The following is a 19,258-nucleotide window of genomic DNA, read 5'->3' on the forward strand; positions in this document are numbered from 1 at the left end:
CACATAGACATCCAAGGGGCCGGTGGGGGGGTATTAGCACATAGACATCCAAGGGGCCGGTGGGGGGGTGGAGGGGTATTAGCATATGGACATCCAAGGGGTGGGGGGATGTCCATATTAGTACAAGGACATCCAAGGGGTAGGGGGTGTGGGTATTAGCACATGGAAATCCAAGGGGTTGGGGGGTGGGTATTAGCACATGGACATCCAAGGGGTGGGGGGGTTGGGTATTAGCACATGGACATCCAAGGGGTGGGGGGGTTGGGTATTAGCACATGGACATCCAAGGGGTTGAGGGGTTGGGTATTAGCACATGGACATCCAAGGGGTTGGGTATTAGCACATGGACATCCAAAGGGGGGGGTATTAGCACATGGACATCCAAAAGGGGGGGGGGGGGGGGATTAGCACATGGACATCCAAGGGGTGAGGGGGTGGGTATTAGCACATGGACATCCCAAGAGGTGGGGGGGTGGGTATTAGCACATGGACATCCAAGGGGTGGGGGGGGGGTGGGTATTAGCACATGGACATCCAAGGGGTGGGGGGGCGGGTATTAGCACATGGACATCCAAGGGGTGGGGGGGTGGGTATTAGCACATGGACATCCAAGGGGTGGGGGGGGTGGGTATTCGTACATGGACATCCAAGGGGTGGGGGGGTGGGTATTCGCACATGGACATCCAAGGGGTGGGGGGGTGGGTATTCGCACATGGACATCCAAGGGGTGGGGGGGGGTGGGTATTCGCACAAGGACATCCAAGGGGTGGGGGGGTGGTTATTAGCACATGGACATCCAAGGGGTGGGTATTAGCACATGGACATCCAAGGGGTGGGGGGGGGGGGGGGGGTATTAGCACATGGACATCCAAGGGGTGGGGGGGGGGGGGGTATTAGCACATGGACATCCAAGGGGGGGGGGGGGGTATTAGCACATGGACATCCAAGGGGTGGGGGGTGGGTATCAGCACACGGACAGCCAAGGGGTGGGGGGGGGTATCGGCACACGGACAGCCAAGGGGTGGGAGGGTGGGTATCGGCACACGGACAGCCAAGGGGTGGGAGGGTGGGTATCAGCACACGGACAGCCAAGGGGTGGGAGGGTGGGTATCAGCACACGGACAGCCAAGGGGTGGGAGGGTGGGTATCAGCACACGGACAGCCAAGGGGTGGGAGGGTGGGTATCAGCACACGGACAGCCAAGGGGTGGTAGGGTGGGTGGGTGTTAGCACAGGGTGGGTATCAGCACACGGACAGCCAAGGGGTGGGAGGGTGGGTGTTAGCACAGGGTGGGTATCAGCACACGGACAGCCAAGGGGTGGGAGGGTGGGTGTTAGCACACGGACATCCAAGGGGTGGGTGTTAGCACACGGACATCCAAGGGGTGGGTGTTAGCACACGGACATCCAAGGGGTGGGAGTTAGCACACGGACATCCAAGGGGTGGGTGTTAGCACACGGACATCCAAGGGGTGGGTGTTAGCACACGGACATCCAAGGGGTGGGTGTTAGCACACGGACATCCAAGGGGTGGGTGTTAGCACACGGACATCCAAGGGGTGGGTGTTAGCACACGGACATCCAAGGGGTGGGTGTTAGCACATAGACATCCAAGGGGTGGGTGTTAGCACATAGACATCCAAGGGGTGGTGGGGGGGAATTAGCACATAGACATCCAAGGGGTGGGGGGGGGAATTAGCACAGACATCCAAGGGGGGGGGGGGGGGGGAATTAGCACATAGACATCCAAGGGGTGGGGGGTGGGAATTAGCACATAGACATCCAAGGGGGTGGGGGGGTTGGGAATTACCACATAGACATCCAAGGGGTGGGGAATTAGCACATAGACATCCAGGGGAGGTTGGGGGGGGGGGGGGGGGGGGGGAATTAGCACATAGACATCCAAAGGGGGGGGGGGGGGGGGGTGGAATTAGCACATAGCCATCCAGACATCCAAGGGGTGGGAATTAGCACATAGACATCGAAGGGGTGGGGGGGGGTGGGAATTAGCACATAGACATCCAAGGGGTGGGGGGGTGGGAATTAGCACATAGACATCCAAGGGGTGGGGGGGTGGGAATTAGCACATAGACATCCAAGGGGCCGGTGGGGGGGTGGAGGGGTATTAGCATATGGACATCCAAGGGGTGGGGGGATGTCCATATTAGTACATGGACATCCAAGGGGTGGGGGGGTGGGTATTAGCACATGGAAATCCAAGGGGTTGGGGGGTGGGTATTAGCACATGGACATCCAAGGGGTGGGGGGGTTGGGTATTAGCACATGGACATCCAAGGGGTGGAGGGGTTGGGTATTAGCACATGGACATCCAAGGGGTTGGGTATTAGCACATGGACATCCAAAGGGGGGGGGGGGGGGGATTAGCACATGGACATCCAAGGGGTGAGGGGGTGGGTATTAGCACATGGACATCCCAAGAGGTGGGGGGGGTGGGTATTAGCACATGGACATCCAAGGGGTGGAGGGGGTGGGTATTAGCACATGGACATCCAAGGGGTGGGGGGCCAGTTATTAGCACATGGACATCCAAGGGGTGGGGGGGCGGGTATTAGCACATGGACATCCAAGGGGTGGGGGGGCGGGTATTAGCACATGGACATCCAAGGGGTGGGTGTTAGCACACGGACATCCAAGGGGTGGGGGGGTGGGTGTTAGCACAGGGTGGGTGTTAGCACACGGACATCCAAGGGGTGGGGGGGTGTATGTTAGCACAGAGTGGGTGTTAGCACACGGACATCCAAGGGGTGGGGGGGTGGGTGTTAGCACATGGACATCCAAGGGGTGGGGGGGGTGGGTATTCGTACATGGACATCCAAGGGGTGGGGGGGTGGGTATTCGCACATGGACATCCAAGGGGTGGGGGGGGTGGGTATTCGCACAAGGACATCCAAGGGGTGGGGGGGGGGGTGGGTATTAGCACATGGACATCCAAGGGGTGGGTATTAGCACATGGACATCCAAGGGGGGGGGGGGGGTATTAGCACATGGACATCCAAGGGGTGGGTGGGGGGGTATTAGCACATGGACATCCAAGGGGTGGGGGGGGGGGGGGGGGATTAGCACATGGACATCCAAGGGGTGGGGGGGGGGTGGGTATTAGCACATGGACATCCAAGGGGTGGGGGGGGGTGGGTATTAGCACATGGACATCCAAGGGGTGGGGGGGGGGGGTATTAGCACATGGACATCCAATGGGTGGGGGGTGGGTTATTAGAAACATGGACATCCAATGGGTGGGGGGGTGGGTATTAGCACATGCACATCCAAGGGGTTTGGGGGGTATTAGCACATGGACATCCAAGGGGTGGGGGGTGGGTATTAGCACATGGACATGCAAGGGGTGGGGGGGGGGGGTGGGTATTAGCACATGGACATGCAAGGGGTGGGGGGGTGGGTATTAGCACATGGACATGCAAGGGGTGGGGGGGTGGGTCTTAGCACATGGACATGCAAGGGGTGGGGGGGTGGGTCTTAGCACATGGACATGCAAGGGGGTGGGTGGGTGTGTATTAGAACATGGACATGCAAGGGGGTGGGTGGGTGTGTATTAGAACATGGACATGCAAGGGGTGGGGGGGGGGTATTAGCATATGGACATTCAAAGGGCGATGGAGGTGGGTATTAGCACATGGACTTTCAAAGGGGTGGGGTATTAGCACACAGACAATGGATTAGCACACTGAAACCAAGGTTGGGGGATGTGGGCTTAGCACACAGACAACAAAGGGTATAGGGGTGGGATTACCACATGGACAACCAATTTCTGGCACACGGACAACAATTTAGTGCACAGCACAGACAACCAATTTTAGCACATGGACTACCAAAGGAGGGGGCACATTGGGGTGGGGGGGAATAAGCACTCCACCAACGAACGGATTGAGGGAGCATTTTAGCACACAGACAATGAAGGAGATAAGCGCATGCACAACCGAGGGCTGAACCACAGGGAAAATGGAGGGCTGCAGCACAAAGAGAACAAAGGGCTGAAGCACAAGGACAACAGAGGGCTGAAGCACAAGGACAACAGAGGGCTGAAGCACAAGGACAACAGAGGGCTGAAGCACAAGGACAACAGAGGGCTGAAGCACAAGGACAACAGAGGGCTGAAGCACAAGGACAACAGAGGGCTGAAGCACAAGGACAACAGAGGGCTGAAGCACAAGGACAACAGAGGGCTGAAGCACAAGGACAACAGAGGGCTGAAGCACAAGGACAACAGAGGGCTGAAGCACAAGGACAACAGAGGGCTGAAGCACAAGGACAACAGAGGGCTGAAGCACAAGGACAACAGAGGGCTGAAGCACAAGGACAACAAAGGGCTGAAGCACAAGGACAACAGAGGGCTGAAGCACAAGGACAACAGAGGGCTGAAGCACAAGGACAACAGAGGGCTGAAGCACAAGGACAACAGAGGGCTGAAGCACAAGGACAACAGAGGGCTGAAGCACAAGGACAACAGAGGGCTGAAGCACAAGGACAACAGAGGGCTGAAGCACAAGGACAACAGAGGGCTGAAGCACAAGGACGACAACAAAGAGCTGAAGCACGACGACAACAAAGAGCTGAAGCACGACGACAACAAAGAGCTGAAGCACGACGACAACAGAGGGCTGAAGCACGACGACAACAGAGGGCTGAAGCACAAGGACAACAGAGGGCTGAAGCACAAGGACAACAGAGGGCTGAAGCACAAGGACAACAGAGGGCTGAAGCACAAGGACAACAGAGGGCTGAAGCACAAGGACAACAGAGGGCTGAAGCACAAGGACAACAGAGGGCTGAAGCACAAGGACAACAGAGGGCTGAAGCACAAGGACAACAGAGGGCTGAAGCACAAGGACAACAGAGGGCTGAAGCACAAGGACAACAGAGGGCTGAAGCACAAGGACAACAGAGGGCTGAAGCACAAGGACAACAGAGGGCTGAAGCACAAGGACAACAGAGGGCTGAAGCACAAGGACAACAGAGGGCTGAAGCGCAAGGACAACAGAGGGCTGAAGCGCAAGGACAACAGAGGGCTGAAGCACAAGGACAACAGAGGGCTGAAGCACAAGGACAACAGAGGGCTGATGCACAAGGCAATAGAGAGCTGAAGGACAGGGGCAATAGAGGGCAATAGAGGGCTGACACGAGGACAACGGAGGGTGGGTGGGCATGCATGGAGCACAAGGACAACACAGGTGCCCTCCCCAGCACAGTGTAATACGCCAGTCACCACCATCTGTGTGCAGTAGAAAAGGGGTCTATAGCCAGTCCTTCTGTAGTCCAGCAGCCACCATTGCAGATCTTTTGCAGTCTCCGACACCTGGATGAAATCTGGCAGGCTCCCAATATGCGGGGCGCTCTCAAACTTCTGATGCAGAGCCCACATAGGACATCAGGCGTGGTCAGGATGCAGTGGGCCAGCATGGCAAAAAGACTCAGACCCAGGACACAGGGTGAAACATCTGGATTATAATCAGAATGCCCTGGGCCCGTTATTCTGGCGGAAGAGTCTGAAAGCGCAATGCATCCAAGATGTTACGACGAAGGGGAGTCTCTGTGCTGGAGTAAGGTGTGAGTATGTCAAAAGGTTCACCATTGTCTGGAGATGGTCTGTGATTAACTGTGGTGATTCCCCCTCCAACAGCCGGCCCTCGAGGTAGCAGAAGGGTTATAGCCCTGAGCTCTCAAGATGAGCAACGAACACCCCCATCACTATTGTGAACACCTGAGTGGCACTGGTGAGGCAAAAAGGAGCACAGCAACCTGAAACTGCTTGTGGCCCACCAGGACAGGGATGTAAAAAAATACATCCTGCAGGTCCAATGCCACCATCCAGTCTCCAGAATCCATGGCAGAAAGAACCTGGGTTAACATAAGCATCTTGAATTTGTTCTTGTGCAGGAGGGTGTTGATAGGTTGAAAATCTAGAAAAGGATGAAAGACTCTGTCCTTGTTCAGCACAAGTAAGTAACAGAAGTAATATCCAGTCCCCACTTCCCAGGCCAGAAGTGGTTCCCCCTGGTTCCTTTAGCCAAAACAGCCAGCACCTCCTGATGTACAACAGATAGATGGACCTCCGAAAGCTGCCCTCAAGTAGGAGGAAGATGTGGTAGGTTGAAAAGAAATGGAAGGACGTAGTCCATTAGACAATCTGAATAAATCACTTGTTGGACGTAATGCTTTGTCGCCCTTGGAAGAAGAAACTGATCCAGCCTCCTACCAGATTGCAGTGTGCCAAATAAGGGAGCAAATAAAGACGCTTTTCTGCTGTGGCTGGAGTGTTGGGGAATTGGAACACGTTCACTGCCCCTGATGGCCTGGCTGTTATCTGTTAGGTCCACGACCTGTCACTGAAAGGGGTGAGAGGCCTGTTATGCAGATAGCAGGCCCTTGATGCTGTTGATACTTCAAGCCCATAGCAAGTCCCCTAAAAGGCGTGAGCTGCTGGAGGGATTGACAGACTGGAACCGAAAGGCCGACTAATCAGACAAAGGGCATGTCTTTTAGGGACACCTGAATGTCACTGACGAAGCATGTGGATCTCATTCATGTGTGGCACCGGAGCACTATGCTCATTCCCATAAAATGCATGGTTTCTAGACCTGAGCGAAAGAGAAACTTGGTTGCATCCCAGCCACCTTTAATAGTCTGGGCCAAAGAAGCTTTACATCACCAGGGACTGACGGAATGATCTCACGGGCCATGTCCCATAGCGTGTCAGTGTAGCGTCCAAGAAGGCAATTGGCACTGACTGACCTCAAGGCAAGGAAGGCCGAGGAAAACATCAGTTTACCAAAGGTTTTGATATGTTTTGAAGGCGTTAGGGTTCCTTCTGCAAGTGGATGGCAGCACCGCCAAACTTTCTGGAGTTCGATTTGGTTCAAGAAATCTGTGTCTACTGAGACAAGGGAGACGGAGGGGGAGCAGAGCACTGTCAGCGTGTTAGTGAGGGTTTCGTTGGAAGGCAGGACAGGTTTTGTCGATGTCTGGCCAGACTCAAGGACCTTTACTGGAGAGGCAGAGGTCACGAACCTTAACAGCCCTTCTAATCATAGCAGCAAATGAAGTACTTTTTGGGGGGGGGGGGGGGGGGGCAGGAGGTGGCAGTAACCCAGTATCGGGATGTGTGTCAAACCCACTAGCATACTGTGGGTCATGTACCAAGTGTCCTCTTAGGAAGGTGGGGCAAACTCTTCCACATCCTGTAGGAAGTTGGCTCTGTATGCACTATTTCAAAGTAAGGAATAGTATGCACAGAGTCCAAGGGTTCCCCTTAGAGGTAAGATAGTGGCAAAAAGAGATAATACTAATGCTCTATTTTGTGGGTGGACCCTCCGGCGAGTCCGTGAGTAACCAAAGCTGTCCCCCCTGAGCCCCCACAGCGACGCCTGCAGAGGGAATCCCGAGGCTCCCCCTGACCGCGACTGCCTGGAACTCCATTTCCCGACGGCTGGAAAAGACCCTGCACCCGCAGCCCCCAGCACCTAAAGGAACGGAACTCCTGTGCAGGAGTGACCCCCAGGAGGCCCTCTCCCTTGCCCAGGTGGTGGCTACCCCGAGGAGCCCCCCCCTTGCCTGCCTGCGACGCTGAAGAGATCCCTTGATCTCTCATTGAAAACCATTGAAAACCCGACGCGTGTTTGCACACTGCACCCGGCCGCCCCCGCGCTGCTGAGGGTGTACTTTTTGTGCTGACTTGTGTCCCCCCCGGTGCCCTACAAAACCCCCCTGGTCTGCCCTCCGAAGACGCGGGTACTTACCTGCTGGCAGACCGGAACCGGGGCACCCCCTTCTCTCCATCGCAGCCTATGCGTTTTGGGCACCTCTTTGACCTCTGCACCTGACCGGCCCTGAGCTGCTGGTGTGGTAACTTTGGGGTTGCTCTGAACCCCCAACGGTGGGCTACCTTGGACCCAAAACTGTGACCTGTAAGTGATTTACTTACCTGCTAAAAATAACAATACTTTACCTCCCCCAGGAACTGTGAAAATTGCACTGTGTCCACTTTTAAAACAGCTTATTGTGTTTTATGTAAAAAGTATATATGCTACTGTGATTATTCAAAGTTCCTAAAGTACTTACCTGCAATACCTTTCAAATGAGATATTACATGTAGAATTTGAACCTGTGGTTCTTAAAATAAACTAAGAAAATATATTTTTCTATAACAAAACCTATTGGCTGGATTTGTCTCTGAGTGTGTGTTCCTCATTTATTGCCTGTGTGTATGTACAACAAATGCTTAACACTACTCCTTTGATAAGCCTACTGCTCGACCACACTACCACAAAATAGAGCATTAGTATTATCTCTTTTTGCCACTATCTTACCTCTAAGGGGAACCCTTGGACTCTGTGCATACTATTCCTTACTTTGAAATAGTGCATACAGAGCCAACTTCCTACAGTTGCGGTTCCCCCTCAGGCACCCAAGTTTGAGAGAGTGACAGATTTGAAGGGGTTAAGGGGCACAGGCGACATGGATTGCACTGCAGTAATATGACTAGAATCTCCTGCGGATGCTGAGGGATCATAGTCACGTCAGACAGAGACGGATGCATGCCAAAGATGTGCAGCATGGCCTCTCAAAAGGCTTCAACCTGCTGCAATGTCAACCGGGGAACTCGGGTGCATTGGCACTAAGGATGGAATCACTTCCTCTCAACAGTTTGAGTAATGACAATGCCTTCACTCCTTCTCTGAATGGCAGGAAGGTGCTGAGTTCAACTGGGCTGGACTTACCAGAAGACGTTGACCGCAATGATGGTCTGCCGCAGGAATGACTTTGGTAGGGGGTTAACACTCTTGACTTTGACCTGGAGTGTGACCTGGGTGGATTCTAGTGGTGCTTTATCACCACGTACAGCTTGACTTTGTGTTCCTGGATGGCGCTTGGAGTCATCTGGGCAAAGTTGTCTACTGGAAATTTCTGACAAATAATCTCTTCCCAGATTGAAGAAGCGGAGCTCCGGATCCATGTCTGAAGGCGTGGAAAGAAAGGAACTAATGCCCACATGCATGGGTGGCACTTTTAGGCATCTCTGCTCGTCACTTCCAGAACTAAATGTTGTTGATACGGAGTTGAACTATCCCAGCTTCCAGCGCACAAAAGCTCTGCTCTTAGAGTTTTCTGGGTCCAGTCTGACGCCTGGGGATATTCACAAGGTTAAATAATCTGCTGTTAGAATTATCCATCAGTAGCTGAGGGCACAAAAAAAAGCAGAGGACGACAGACAAATCTGAGGTTGTGAAGCATGCTAAAGCGTGCACCACTCAACTTCAGCCACAGCCACAACTTACCAAAGCAACTCAAGAGCAGACAAAAATCACACTTACTTGGGTGGCTTCTACTTTCACTCGTTTTCCACTGGGTACTTCTGTAACACCTCCTCGCAAGACTTTAAATATATACATGGATGCACTAAAAAAATAAAAAATAAAAAGATATGAGATTCAAACAGGGACGAGTAATGACAAAAACAAAACTGGCACGTTAAATCTGGAATGTGTTAGATCAGTGGTTCCCAACCTTTTGACTTCTGTGGACCCCCACTTTATCATTACTGGAACCCAGGTACCCCCACTGAATCATTTTTGTTTCCTTCGAATATATATTTTTTTATTGATTTTCAACAGTATTATAGGGTAAACAACCGGTAACAGTGACACCCACTGCACCACAATCCCTTATCAAGGAAGGAAAATAGTTCATCAGACAGTACATCATACATCAGCTGATAATTTGACATCATAATTATGCGCCGCAACCTCATGCATCTTCATCGGAATTACATGTCACTGACACAAGTAGGTATTCAGTGATCATCTAGTAAAGTTTGTCCCGACCATGCGTCACAATCCTGTAATATCGAACACACTTCATTATGTGGTCGGCCGGTGCCACTTACTAAAAGGCGCCTACATAAGTAATACAGGGAAGGGAACAAAACTTGGTGAAGCTGAAAACTATGTAATGTGTCTGGCATGTGCAGTTCAGAGATTGAGAGTATCCACGGCAAGTCACCCGACAGGGACTCCCGGTTCCAGAAGGGGGCCACCGGAGTCAGGGGTGGGGTGGTGGACAGATGGCGAGCAACCGGGAACTGATAATCCCCGAGCAATGTTTAAAGCATCCGCCTAGCGCACGCGTGAGGCGCATTCCCTCCCTATCCATCAAGGACCGTGGGGACTAAACAATCAGACGGCATCCGGGTGGCAGGGGGAGAAATAGAAGAGAAAGCCGGGACTCCTAAGTGGTACGGAGTACTATAGCGTAATGGTTGGCTGTACAGTGGCATGTCTTGCTGCTGGCAGGGGCAAACCCACTTGGATGGTGTCCTCATTCCCCCGGGGGGCTATTTTATCAGCCAGTTTTCAACATACAGGTGTCCCAGAGTGTCATAACCCCGTCCCTCCCTTGCGCCCCCGGTCCCTGCTCTGGCACGAAACCACACAAAGGAAAGGGATGGTGCCCAGAGATCCTCCAGGTGGCCATTTGATTCTGCCATCTTAGAAATGAGATGTACAGAGGCCCTTGGGAGCATCTGGTTGGTAGGGACAGGTAGCGGACGTCAGTGACCCCATCTGAAAGGTGGCCCCCTGCAGAGTGACCAAGCCTCCTGTTAGGGCTATTTAGGGACTCCCTTGCGGGTGGGTCCCCAGATTCGACGTGCAAGACTCCACCAGGACTCCTCCTCATCGCCCTTTTCTGCTCCTGGTCACCGGAACGGCAACTGGACTTCACAGGAACCAAACAAGCCTACAACCCCTGAGATGACCTCGCCTTGCAACATTGTATCTCCGGCTCCTTCCAGCTATTGCAACATTTCCACGGATATGCATTATCTGGGGACGGAAAGACTTCAGCACCACCAAAGAGCAAAAACTGGAACTGCATGGATCCTCCAACACAGGTGGTGGTTCTGAGTGTTCCTCTTGGTCCTCTCTGCTTTCTGTCCAACTTGGGAGACTGTGAGCCCTTGCCTCTCCTTGCAGGACAGGATCCCTGTGCATTGGGAGTCTTGCAGCAACCAAGGCTTCTTGACTCCTGCTCCGAGGGATCTTCAGGCTTCAAGTAGCCCCGACCTACAGCACTTAATCCTTAGTCTCTTCTCTGCTGCTCCAGCAATGTGGGACTCCTCTCCATGTGTGCTGACTGGGCCTCACTGCAACTTTCTGTGCCTCCTACCTGTGGGTTGCCTGTGGTGGTTACAACTGCTTCTGCTGGATCTCCCAACTGCATGAGGGTCAGCCCAGACCCCCTTCAAGAGTCGAGTCCCCTGGATCTTGCGCTGGTCCTCTTCAGCTCTGCAAATCCTCTTCAGTCCAGATTTGCACTTGCCACGGCTTGTTGGTGGTCTTCCTGACCACTGACCCGCCTGTGACCCAGTGACTGGCAAGTGACAGCTTCAGTACGACTTCGGGGACTCCTGGGCTCCACAACTGGCCTTCACCTTCCACTGTTGACCCGGATCTTCATCCACAGATGGAGAGGGGGTAGTGGCTCCTGTGCCACCTGGACACTCCTGCGTGGACTGGACTCTGTCCCCTTGTTATGTACGCCGTCTTTTTCCAGAATCCACAGTTGGGTTCCATTGGACTGGTCCTGTTCTTGCAAAGTTCCTTTTCCAAGTCCCCTTGTTAGTCTATGGGAAGAAAAAGCAATTTACCTCTGCTCACCTGGTCGCTGGGGGGAAGGGGAGGGAGGGGGGTGTCAGTGGTTGAGGAGGTTTTATATCTAGGTACTCACCTCTTGGGGTCCTGAGTTCTCCCAGCTCCCTTCCAACTATTCCACATTGCAACACTGTGTGGTTCCTTTCATGTGAGATATGTTGCTGTGTGACTGCTGTGGTATTGCAAGTGCTTTACACTTTACACTCCTCCTAGATAAGTCTTGGCTGCTCACCACAGATGCCACTAGAGAGCCCTGGCTTCCTAGACACTGTTTCACTAACTAATAGGGGTTGCCTGGAACTGGTATAAGGTGCAAACACCATAGGTGTCCACCACATACCAGCCAGCTTCCTACATTTGTACTCTGACTTACCTGTTGAGTTCGACCATAGCCTCAATGCCGCACAACAAAGGAGTAGAGAACCTACTATCTCAAGGTTGTTGGATCAGGACAGAATGACCGTTAAAAGAGGGAAGGAAAGCCTTCAATTCCAGCTGAACTGACAGGATCTCTTGCAGTATGATATAAGCACCTGCTCCTACAGAACCCCCTTCCCATCAGGGAGGCCCTTGTCCACCCTAAGGTGGATGCATCGGTCACTACAATGGCCACAGTTGGAGGGAGACTGAAAGACAGCTCTCGGATATGGTTCTCCTTGTTCCCCCACCATACTACATTCACTGCAACATACCCAGAGACCACCACGATGTTCCACAGATCTCCCCCATGCTGGAACCACTGCCTGTGGAGACACTAAAGCAGAACCCCATGTGCCAATGCGTGAGCGGAAGAATACAGGGAGCCAGCAGACCTAACAGGCGTAAGGCCATCAGGACTAGAACTCACGTACCTTCCAGGAAGAATGGAACAATCCTCTATGTCTTGCACTGTATGTAAAGCATGGAATCCATGGAGAAGGATAGTGTGCAAAACTGCCCCAATGAACAGATGTTGAGAGGGTCCCAGGTGAGATTTGGGGCTGTTGGTTGAAAAGTCCAGATTGGACAGCAGAGTTGTTGTTAACAGGGGATGGTGAGTCACCACCTCTGGCGACTCCGCACTGATCAGCTGGAATCCCCAACTATCTGAGAGGTGCCAATGTCAACCCAATCAGGAGAACAACAAGGTGGTAAAGGGTGGCGGTGAACTGGTAATGGATGGAGACTACCATAAAAAGCAGGTACTTCAGATGCGACCACAGATTCGGCACGTGAAAGGAGGTGTCCAGGAAATCGAATCACACCAGCCACTCCCCCGCTTCCAAAGGACCTGGGCTGAGTGAGCATCTTGAACATTCCTTCCAGAAGTAAAAGTTCAGGATCCTGAGATCTAGAACTGAATGGAGACCGCTGTCCTTCTTGGGAATAAGGAAGAACAGCATCCTGCGGGGGCACAAACTCCACTGCTCTTTTCATAAGCAGCACCGCCACCTTATGAACCAAGGTGTAAAGATGATCTTCAGACAAGGGAGTAGATGGGGATGAAGAGGCCAAGGGGCCTGTACAAAGGATAGGCTATACCCCCTTTCAATTATATGCAGAACCCACTGACCCAAGCTAATTGCCTTCCAGGCTGGTAGAAAGGAGGATACCCAGCCTCTTACAGGCTCCTGGTGCACTGGTAAGAGCACACTATGCCTGCTTTCCTTGTGGCACAGCGGAGGATGAGAGGGAGAATGGATGCTAGGATCAACAGCACTTACCTGTGGCTCTGCCACATACTGTCTAACCAAAGGATTCTGGGGCTGCTGCAACTGAGGCCAGTGGACTGGCATGACAAAAGCTGAAGCCTCTCAAGAAGCCCCAAAGGTGGTCAAATTCCCTGAGGTCATGCTGAGGCCCTTAATGTTGAGAACCCGGTGGTTGGGAGCCGAAAGTTGGGTCGAGAGATGCTTCTTCTTGTTGGGGGGGAAGAGGGAAGTATGAGGTGGGGGGGATGTTCTGGGGAGATGGGTTGCATTTGAATGTGCACTTGAACTAGTGTTGGTGCTGTTTTCTTCCTTTCAAATGTCACATAGGTTGCTTCACTCCTTATTCGAACCCTGTGGTGTCCCACCAAGCCCAGTCACAGATAATGTGCAAACTAAGATGGTCCTGGGAGTCCTCAGTGGGTTCTGGAGCCGGCTACGTACACTGCCTTGCCCTTCTCATGGCAGCATATAGGGTGGTGTCATGGAATGCAAATGGTTTGATGGACAAGTAAAATGAGCGGCAGTGCTCCGACATATGCAAAAGCTTCACCCTCAATCAATTTTGTTTCTGCAAGAGACACCTGATGTGTGCGACGTGTCCCTTCCTGACCCAATATGGGTTTGATCGGGTCTATCATGCAGGGTTCACATGCGGCTCCTGTGGTGTTGCAATACTCATACATTGGGGGTGTTTCTCCTTTTGGTGCATCAAAGATGGTTAGACCCACAAGGCAGGTATGTCGCACTGACAGATATGGTGGAGGGTCCCCCCTTGAACCTGGTATGTGCATATGCCCCTCCCTTGAGGAGCTTGCGGGGGTGGTCGCTCAGATGCCCCTTGGCCTCACCATCATTGGAGGTGATATGAATGCAGTTTTAGAGCTTAACAAGGATATCACAGGCTCTGTTTCAGATGCCCCATGTCATGTATGTCTAACTTTGGTCTTTGTGAGGTGCCCGCATTGATATGATCTTTATGTCGGCCACTGATCTCTCCTTAGTCACAAAGATTCAATTACTTGCCCGGGGCAGATCAGATCATATCAGATCACTCCCCTGTCCTCCTGGGCAGTAGCTCTACTGTCCCGGCACAATGACCCATGTGGCGCCTCAATGCCTACCTCCTACAAAATGCGGAATACGTTAAAGAGATTCGTAAGGAGATCGAACAATATTTTGAGATTAATGAGGGCACAGTGCAAACACAGGCAACTGTGTGGGGGGCTGGAAAAGCCACAGTTTGTGGCCCCCACATTGCCTGTTTAAAGGCCCATGCACTTGAGTTAGAAAAGCTCGTAGCCCAGGAGGGTCGGGGACAGGTGGAATGTGCTCTAACCCTTGTGAGGGAGGAAATTTGGGGAGATAAAAATAGCAAATTATTGTATTGGCTGGCTACCAAACCTTGGCAAGAATGATGGTGCCCAAGGTGGTTGACCCAACAGGAATTCTACAGACTACCTCTGTACCTCTATGCCGTGCTCTAAAAATCAGACCCCCCTCAGGCCCTTGGCAAAGCACGAGGGGCTGCTTTAAACAAGGTATCCTTGTCTCACAGATCAGGAACGCCGGGCCTTGGATCAGCCCATTTCCCTAGAAGAGATAGGGGAAGCCATATCGGCGTTAAAAACTGAGAAAACCCAAGGCCCAGATGGGTACTCTACCAAGTTTAACTCTAAGTTCAGAGATCTCCCAGCTCTGCGGCTGCATAGATTATGAGTAGGCAATGGAAGTCGGCCCCTTCCCTGACAACCTGGACCAGGACGCAATTGTGGTCTTGCCGAAAACACAGCCTTTATCGTGCGCAGACTATCGACCGATATCTCTGATTAACGGATGTAGGAAGTTGGCTCTGTATGTGCTATTTCAAAGTAAGGAATAGTATGCACAGAGTCCAAGGGTTCAAATTCTACATGTAATATCTCATTCGAAAGGTATTGCAGGTAAGTACTTTAGGAACTTCAAATCATCAAAATTGCATGTATACTTTTCAAGTTATTCACAAATAGCTGTTTTAAAAGTGGACACTTAGTGCAATTTTCACAGTTCCTAGGGGAGGTAAGTATTTGTTAGTTTTACCAGGTAAGTAAGACACTTACAGGGTTCAGTTCTTGGTCCAAGGTAGCCCACCGTTGGGGGTTCAGAGCAACCCCAAAGTCACCACACCAGCAGCTCAGGGCCGGTCAGGTGCAGAGTTCAAAGTGGTGCCCAAAACACATAGGCTAGAATGGAGAGAAGGGGGTGCCCCGGTTCCGGTCTGCTTGCAGGTAAGTACCCGCGTCCTCGGAGGGCAGACCAGGGGGGTTTTGTAGGGCACCGGGGGGGACACAAGCCCACACAGAAATTTCACCCTCAGCAGCGCGGGGGCGGCCGGGTGCAGTGTAGAAACAAGCGTCGGGTTTGTAATGGAAGTCAATGGGAGATCTAGGGATCTCTTCAGCGCTGCAGGCAGGCAAGGGGGGGGTTCCTCGGGGAAACCTCCACTTGGGCAAGGGAGAGGGACTCCTGGGGGTCACTCCTCCAGTGAAAGTCCGGTCCTTCAGGTCCTGGGGGCTGCGGGTGCAGGGTCTCTCCCAGGCGTCGGGACTTTAGGTTCAAAGAGTCGCGGTCAGGGGAAGCCTCGGGATTCCCTCTGCAGGCGGCGCTGTGGGGGCTCAGGGGGGACAGGTTTTGGTACTCACAGTATCAGAGTAGTCCTGGGGTCCCTCCTGAGGTGTTGGATCGCCACCAGCCGAGTCGGGGTCGCCGGGTGCAGTGTTGCAAGTCTCACGCCTTTTGCGGGGAGCTTGCAGGGTTCTTTAAAGCTGCTGGAAACAAAGTTGCAGCTTTTCTTGGAGCAGGTCCGCTGTCCTCGGGAGTTTCTTGTCTTTTCGAAGCAGGGGCAGTCCTCAGAGGATGTCGAGGTCGCTGGTCCCTTCGGAAGGCGTCGCTGGAGCAGGATCTTTAGAAGGCAGGAGACAGGCCGGTGAGTTTCTGGAGCCAAGGCAGTTGTCGTCTTCTGGTCTTCCGCTGCAGGGGTTTTCAGCTGGGCAGTCCTTCTTCTTGTTGCAGGAATCTAATTTTCTAGGGTTCAGGGTAGCCCTTAAATACTAAATTTAAGGGCGTGTTTTAGGTCTGGGGGGTTAGTAGCCAATGGCTACTAGCCCTGAGGGTGGGTACACCCTCTTTGTGCCTCCTCCCAAGGGGAGGGGGTCACAATCCTAACCCTATTGGGGGAATCCTCCATCTGCAAGATGGAGGATTTCTAAAAGTTAGAGTCACCTCAGCTCAGGACACCTTAGGGGCTGTCCTGACTGGCCAGTGACTCCTCCTTGTTATTCTCATTATTTTCTCCGGCCTTGCCGCCAAAAGTGGGGCCTGGCCGGAGGGGGCGGGCAACTCCACTAGCTGGAGTGTCCTGCTGGGTTGGCACAAAGGAGGCGAGCCTTTGAGGCTCACCGCCAGGTGTGACAATTCCTGCCTGGGAGAGGCGTTAGCATCTCCACCCAGTGCAGGCTTTGTTACTGGCCTCAGAGTGACAAAGGCACTCTCCCCATGGGGCCAGCAACATGTCTCGGTTTGTGGCAGGCTGCTAAAACTAGTCAGCCTACACAGATAGTCGGTTAAGTTTCAGGGGGCACCTCTAAGGTGCCCTCTGTGGTGTATTTTACAATAAAATGTACACTGGCATCAGTGTGCATTTATTGTGCTGAGAAGTTTGATACCAAACTTCCCAGTTTTCAGTGTAGCCATTATGGTGCTGTGGAGTTCGTGTTTGACAGACTCCCAGACCATATACTCTTATGGCTACCCTGCACTTACAATGTCTAAGGTTTTATTTAGACACTGTAGGGGTATCATGCTCATGCACTGGTACCCTCACCTATGGTATAGTGCACCCTGCCTTAGGGCTGTAAGGCCTGCTAGAGGGGTGTCTTACCTATACTGCATAGGCAGTGAGAGGCTGGCATGGCACCCTGAGGGGAGTGCCATGTCGACTTACTCGTTTTGTCCTCACTAGCACACACAAGCTGGCAAGCAGTGTGTCTGTGCTGAGTGAGAGGTCTCCAGGGTGGCATAAGACATGCTGCAGCCCTTAGAGACCTTCCTTGGCATCAGGGCCCTTGGTACTTGAAGTACCAGTTACAAGGGACTTATCTGGATGCCAGGGTCTGCCAATTGTGGATACAAAAGTACAGGTTAGGGAAAGAACACTGGTGCTGGGGCCTGGTTAGCAGGCCTCAGCACACTTTCAATTGTAAACATAGCATCAGCAAAGGCAAAAAGTCAGGGGGCAACCATGCCAAGGAGGCATTTCCTTACACAACCCCCCCCCAAACGAAAGAGGATGAGACTAACCTTTCCCAAGAGAGTCTTCATTTTCTAAGTGGAAGAACCTGGAAAGGCCATCTGCATTGGCATGGGCAGTCCCAGGTCTGTGTTCCACTATAAAGTCCATTCCCTGTAGGGAGATGGACCACCTCAACAGTTTAGGATTTTCACCTTTCATTTGCATCAGCCATTTGAGAGGTCTGTGGTCAGTTTGAACTAGGAAGTGAGTCCCAAAGAGGTATGGTCTCAGCTTCTTCAGGGACCAAACCACAGCAAAGGCCTCCCTCTCAATGGCACTCCAACGCTGCTCCCTGGGGAGTAACCTCCTGCTAATGAAAGCAACAGGCTGGTCAAGGCCATCATCATTTGTTTGGGACAAAACTGCCCCTATCCCATGTTCAGAGGCATCAGTCTGCACAATGAACTGCTTAGAATAATCTGGAGCTTTGAGAACTGGTGCTGAGCACATTGCTTGTTTCAGGGTGTCAAAGGCCTGTTGGCAGTCCACAGTCCAGTTCACTTTCTTGGGCATTTTCTTGGAGGTGAGCTCAGTGAGGGCTGTCACAATGGATCCATATCCCTTCACAAACCTCCTGTAGTACCCAGTCAAGCCAAGGAATGCCCTGACTTGAGTCTGGGTTTTTGGAGCTACCCAGTCCAGAATAGTCTGGATCTTGGGTTGGAGTGGCTGAACTTGGCCTCCACCTACAAGGTGTCCCAAATAAACCACAGTTCCCTGCCCTATCTGGCATTTGGATGCCTTGATAGAGAGGCCTGCAGATTGCAGAGCCTTCAAAACCTTCCTCAGGTGGACCAGGTGATCCTGCCAGGTGGAGCTAAAGACAGCAATATCATCAAGATAAGCTGTGCTAAAGGACTCCAAGCCAGCAAGGACTTGATTCACCAACCTTTGGAAGGTGGCAGGGGCATTCTTTAAACCAAAGGGCATAACAGTAAACTGATAATGCCCATCAGGTGTGGAGAATGCTGTCTTTTCTTTTGCTCCAGGTGCCATTTTTATTTGCCAGTACCCTGCTGTCAAGTCAAAGGTACTTAGAAATTTGGCAGCACCTAATTTGTCAATGAGCTCATCAGCTCTTGGAATTGGATGGGCATCTGTCTTGGTGACAGAGTTGAGCCCTCTGTAGTCCACACAAAACCTCATCTCTTTCTTTCCATCTTTGGTGTGAGGTTTGGGGACTAAGACCACTGGGCTAGCCCAGGGGCTGTCAGAGCGCTCAATCACTCCCAATTCCAGCATCTTGTGGACTTCCATCTTGATGCTTTCCTTAACATGGTCAGACTGTCTGAAGATCTTGTTCTTGACAGGCATGCTGTCTCCTGTGTCCACATCATGGGTACACAGGTGTGTCTGACCAGGGGTTAGGGAGAAAAGCTCAGGAAACTGTTGTAGGACTCTCCTACAATCAGCCTGCTGTTGGCCAGAGAGGGTGTCTGAGTAGATCACTCCATCTACTGTGCCATCTTTTGGGTCTGATGACAGAAGATCAGGGAGAGGTTCACTCTCTGCCTCCTGATCCTCATCTGTTACCATTAACAGATTCACATCAGCCCTGTC

At 52.4% G+C, this 19,258-nt stretch overlaps 1 protein-coding gene across 1 annotated transcript in view; it reads right to left on the reverse strand.

The window, feature by feature from the left end:
• Window positions 1–19,258, reverse strand: part of MYBBP1A (MYB binding protein 1a) — a 647,917-nt gene that overhangs the window by 200,112 nt on the left and 428,547 nt on the right. Inside the window, exon 21 of the mRNA XM_069226890.1 lies at window positions 9,344–9,428. Within this exon, the coding sequence (XP_069082991.1) occupies window positions 9,344–9,428 (85 nt within the window). The remainder of the gene's footprint in view (window positions 1–9,343; window positions 9,429–19,258) is intronic.

The sequence above is a fragment of the Pleurodeles waltl genome, chromosome 3_2 (genome assembly GCF_031143425.1).
Source record: "Pleurodeles waltl isolate 20211129_DDA chromosome 3_2, aPleWal1.hap1.20221129, whole genome shotgun sequence".
Taxonomy (NCBI): domain Eukaryota; kingdom Metazoa; phylum Chordata; class Amphibia; order Caudata; family Salamandridae; genus Pleurodeles; species Pleurodeles waltl.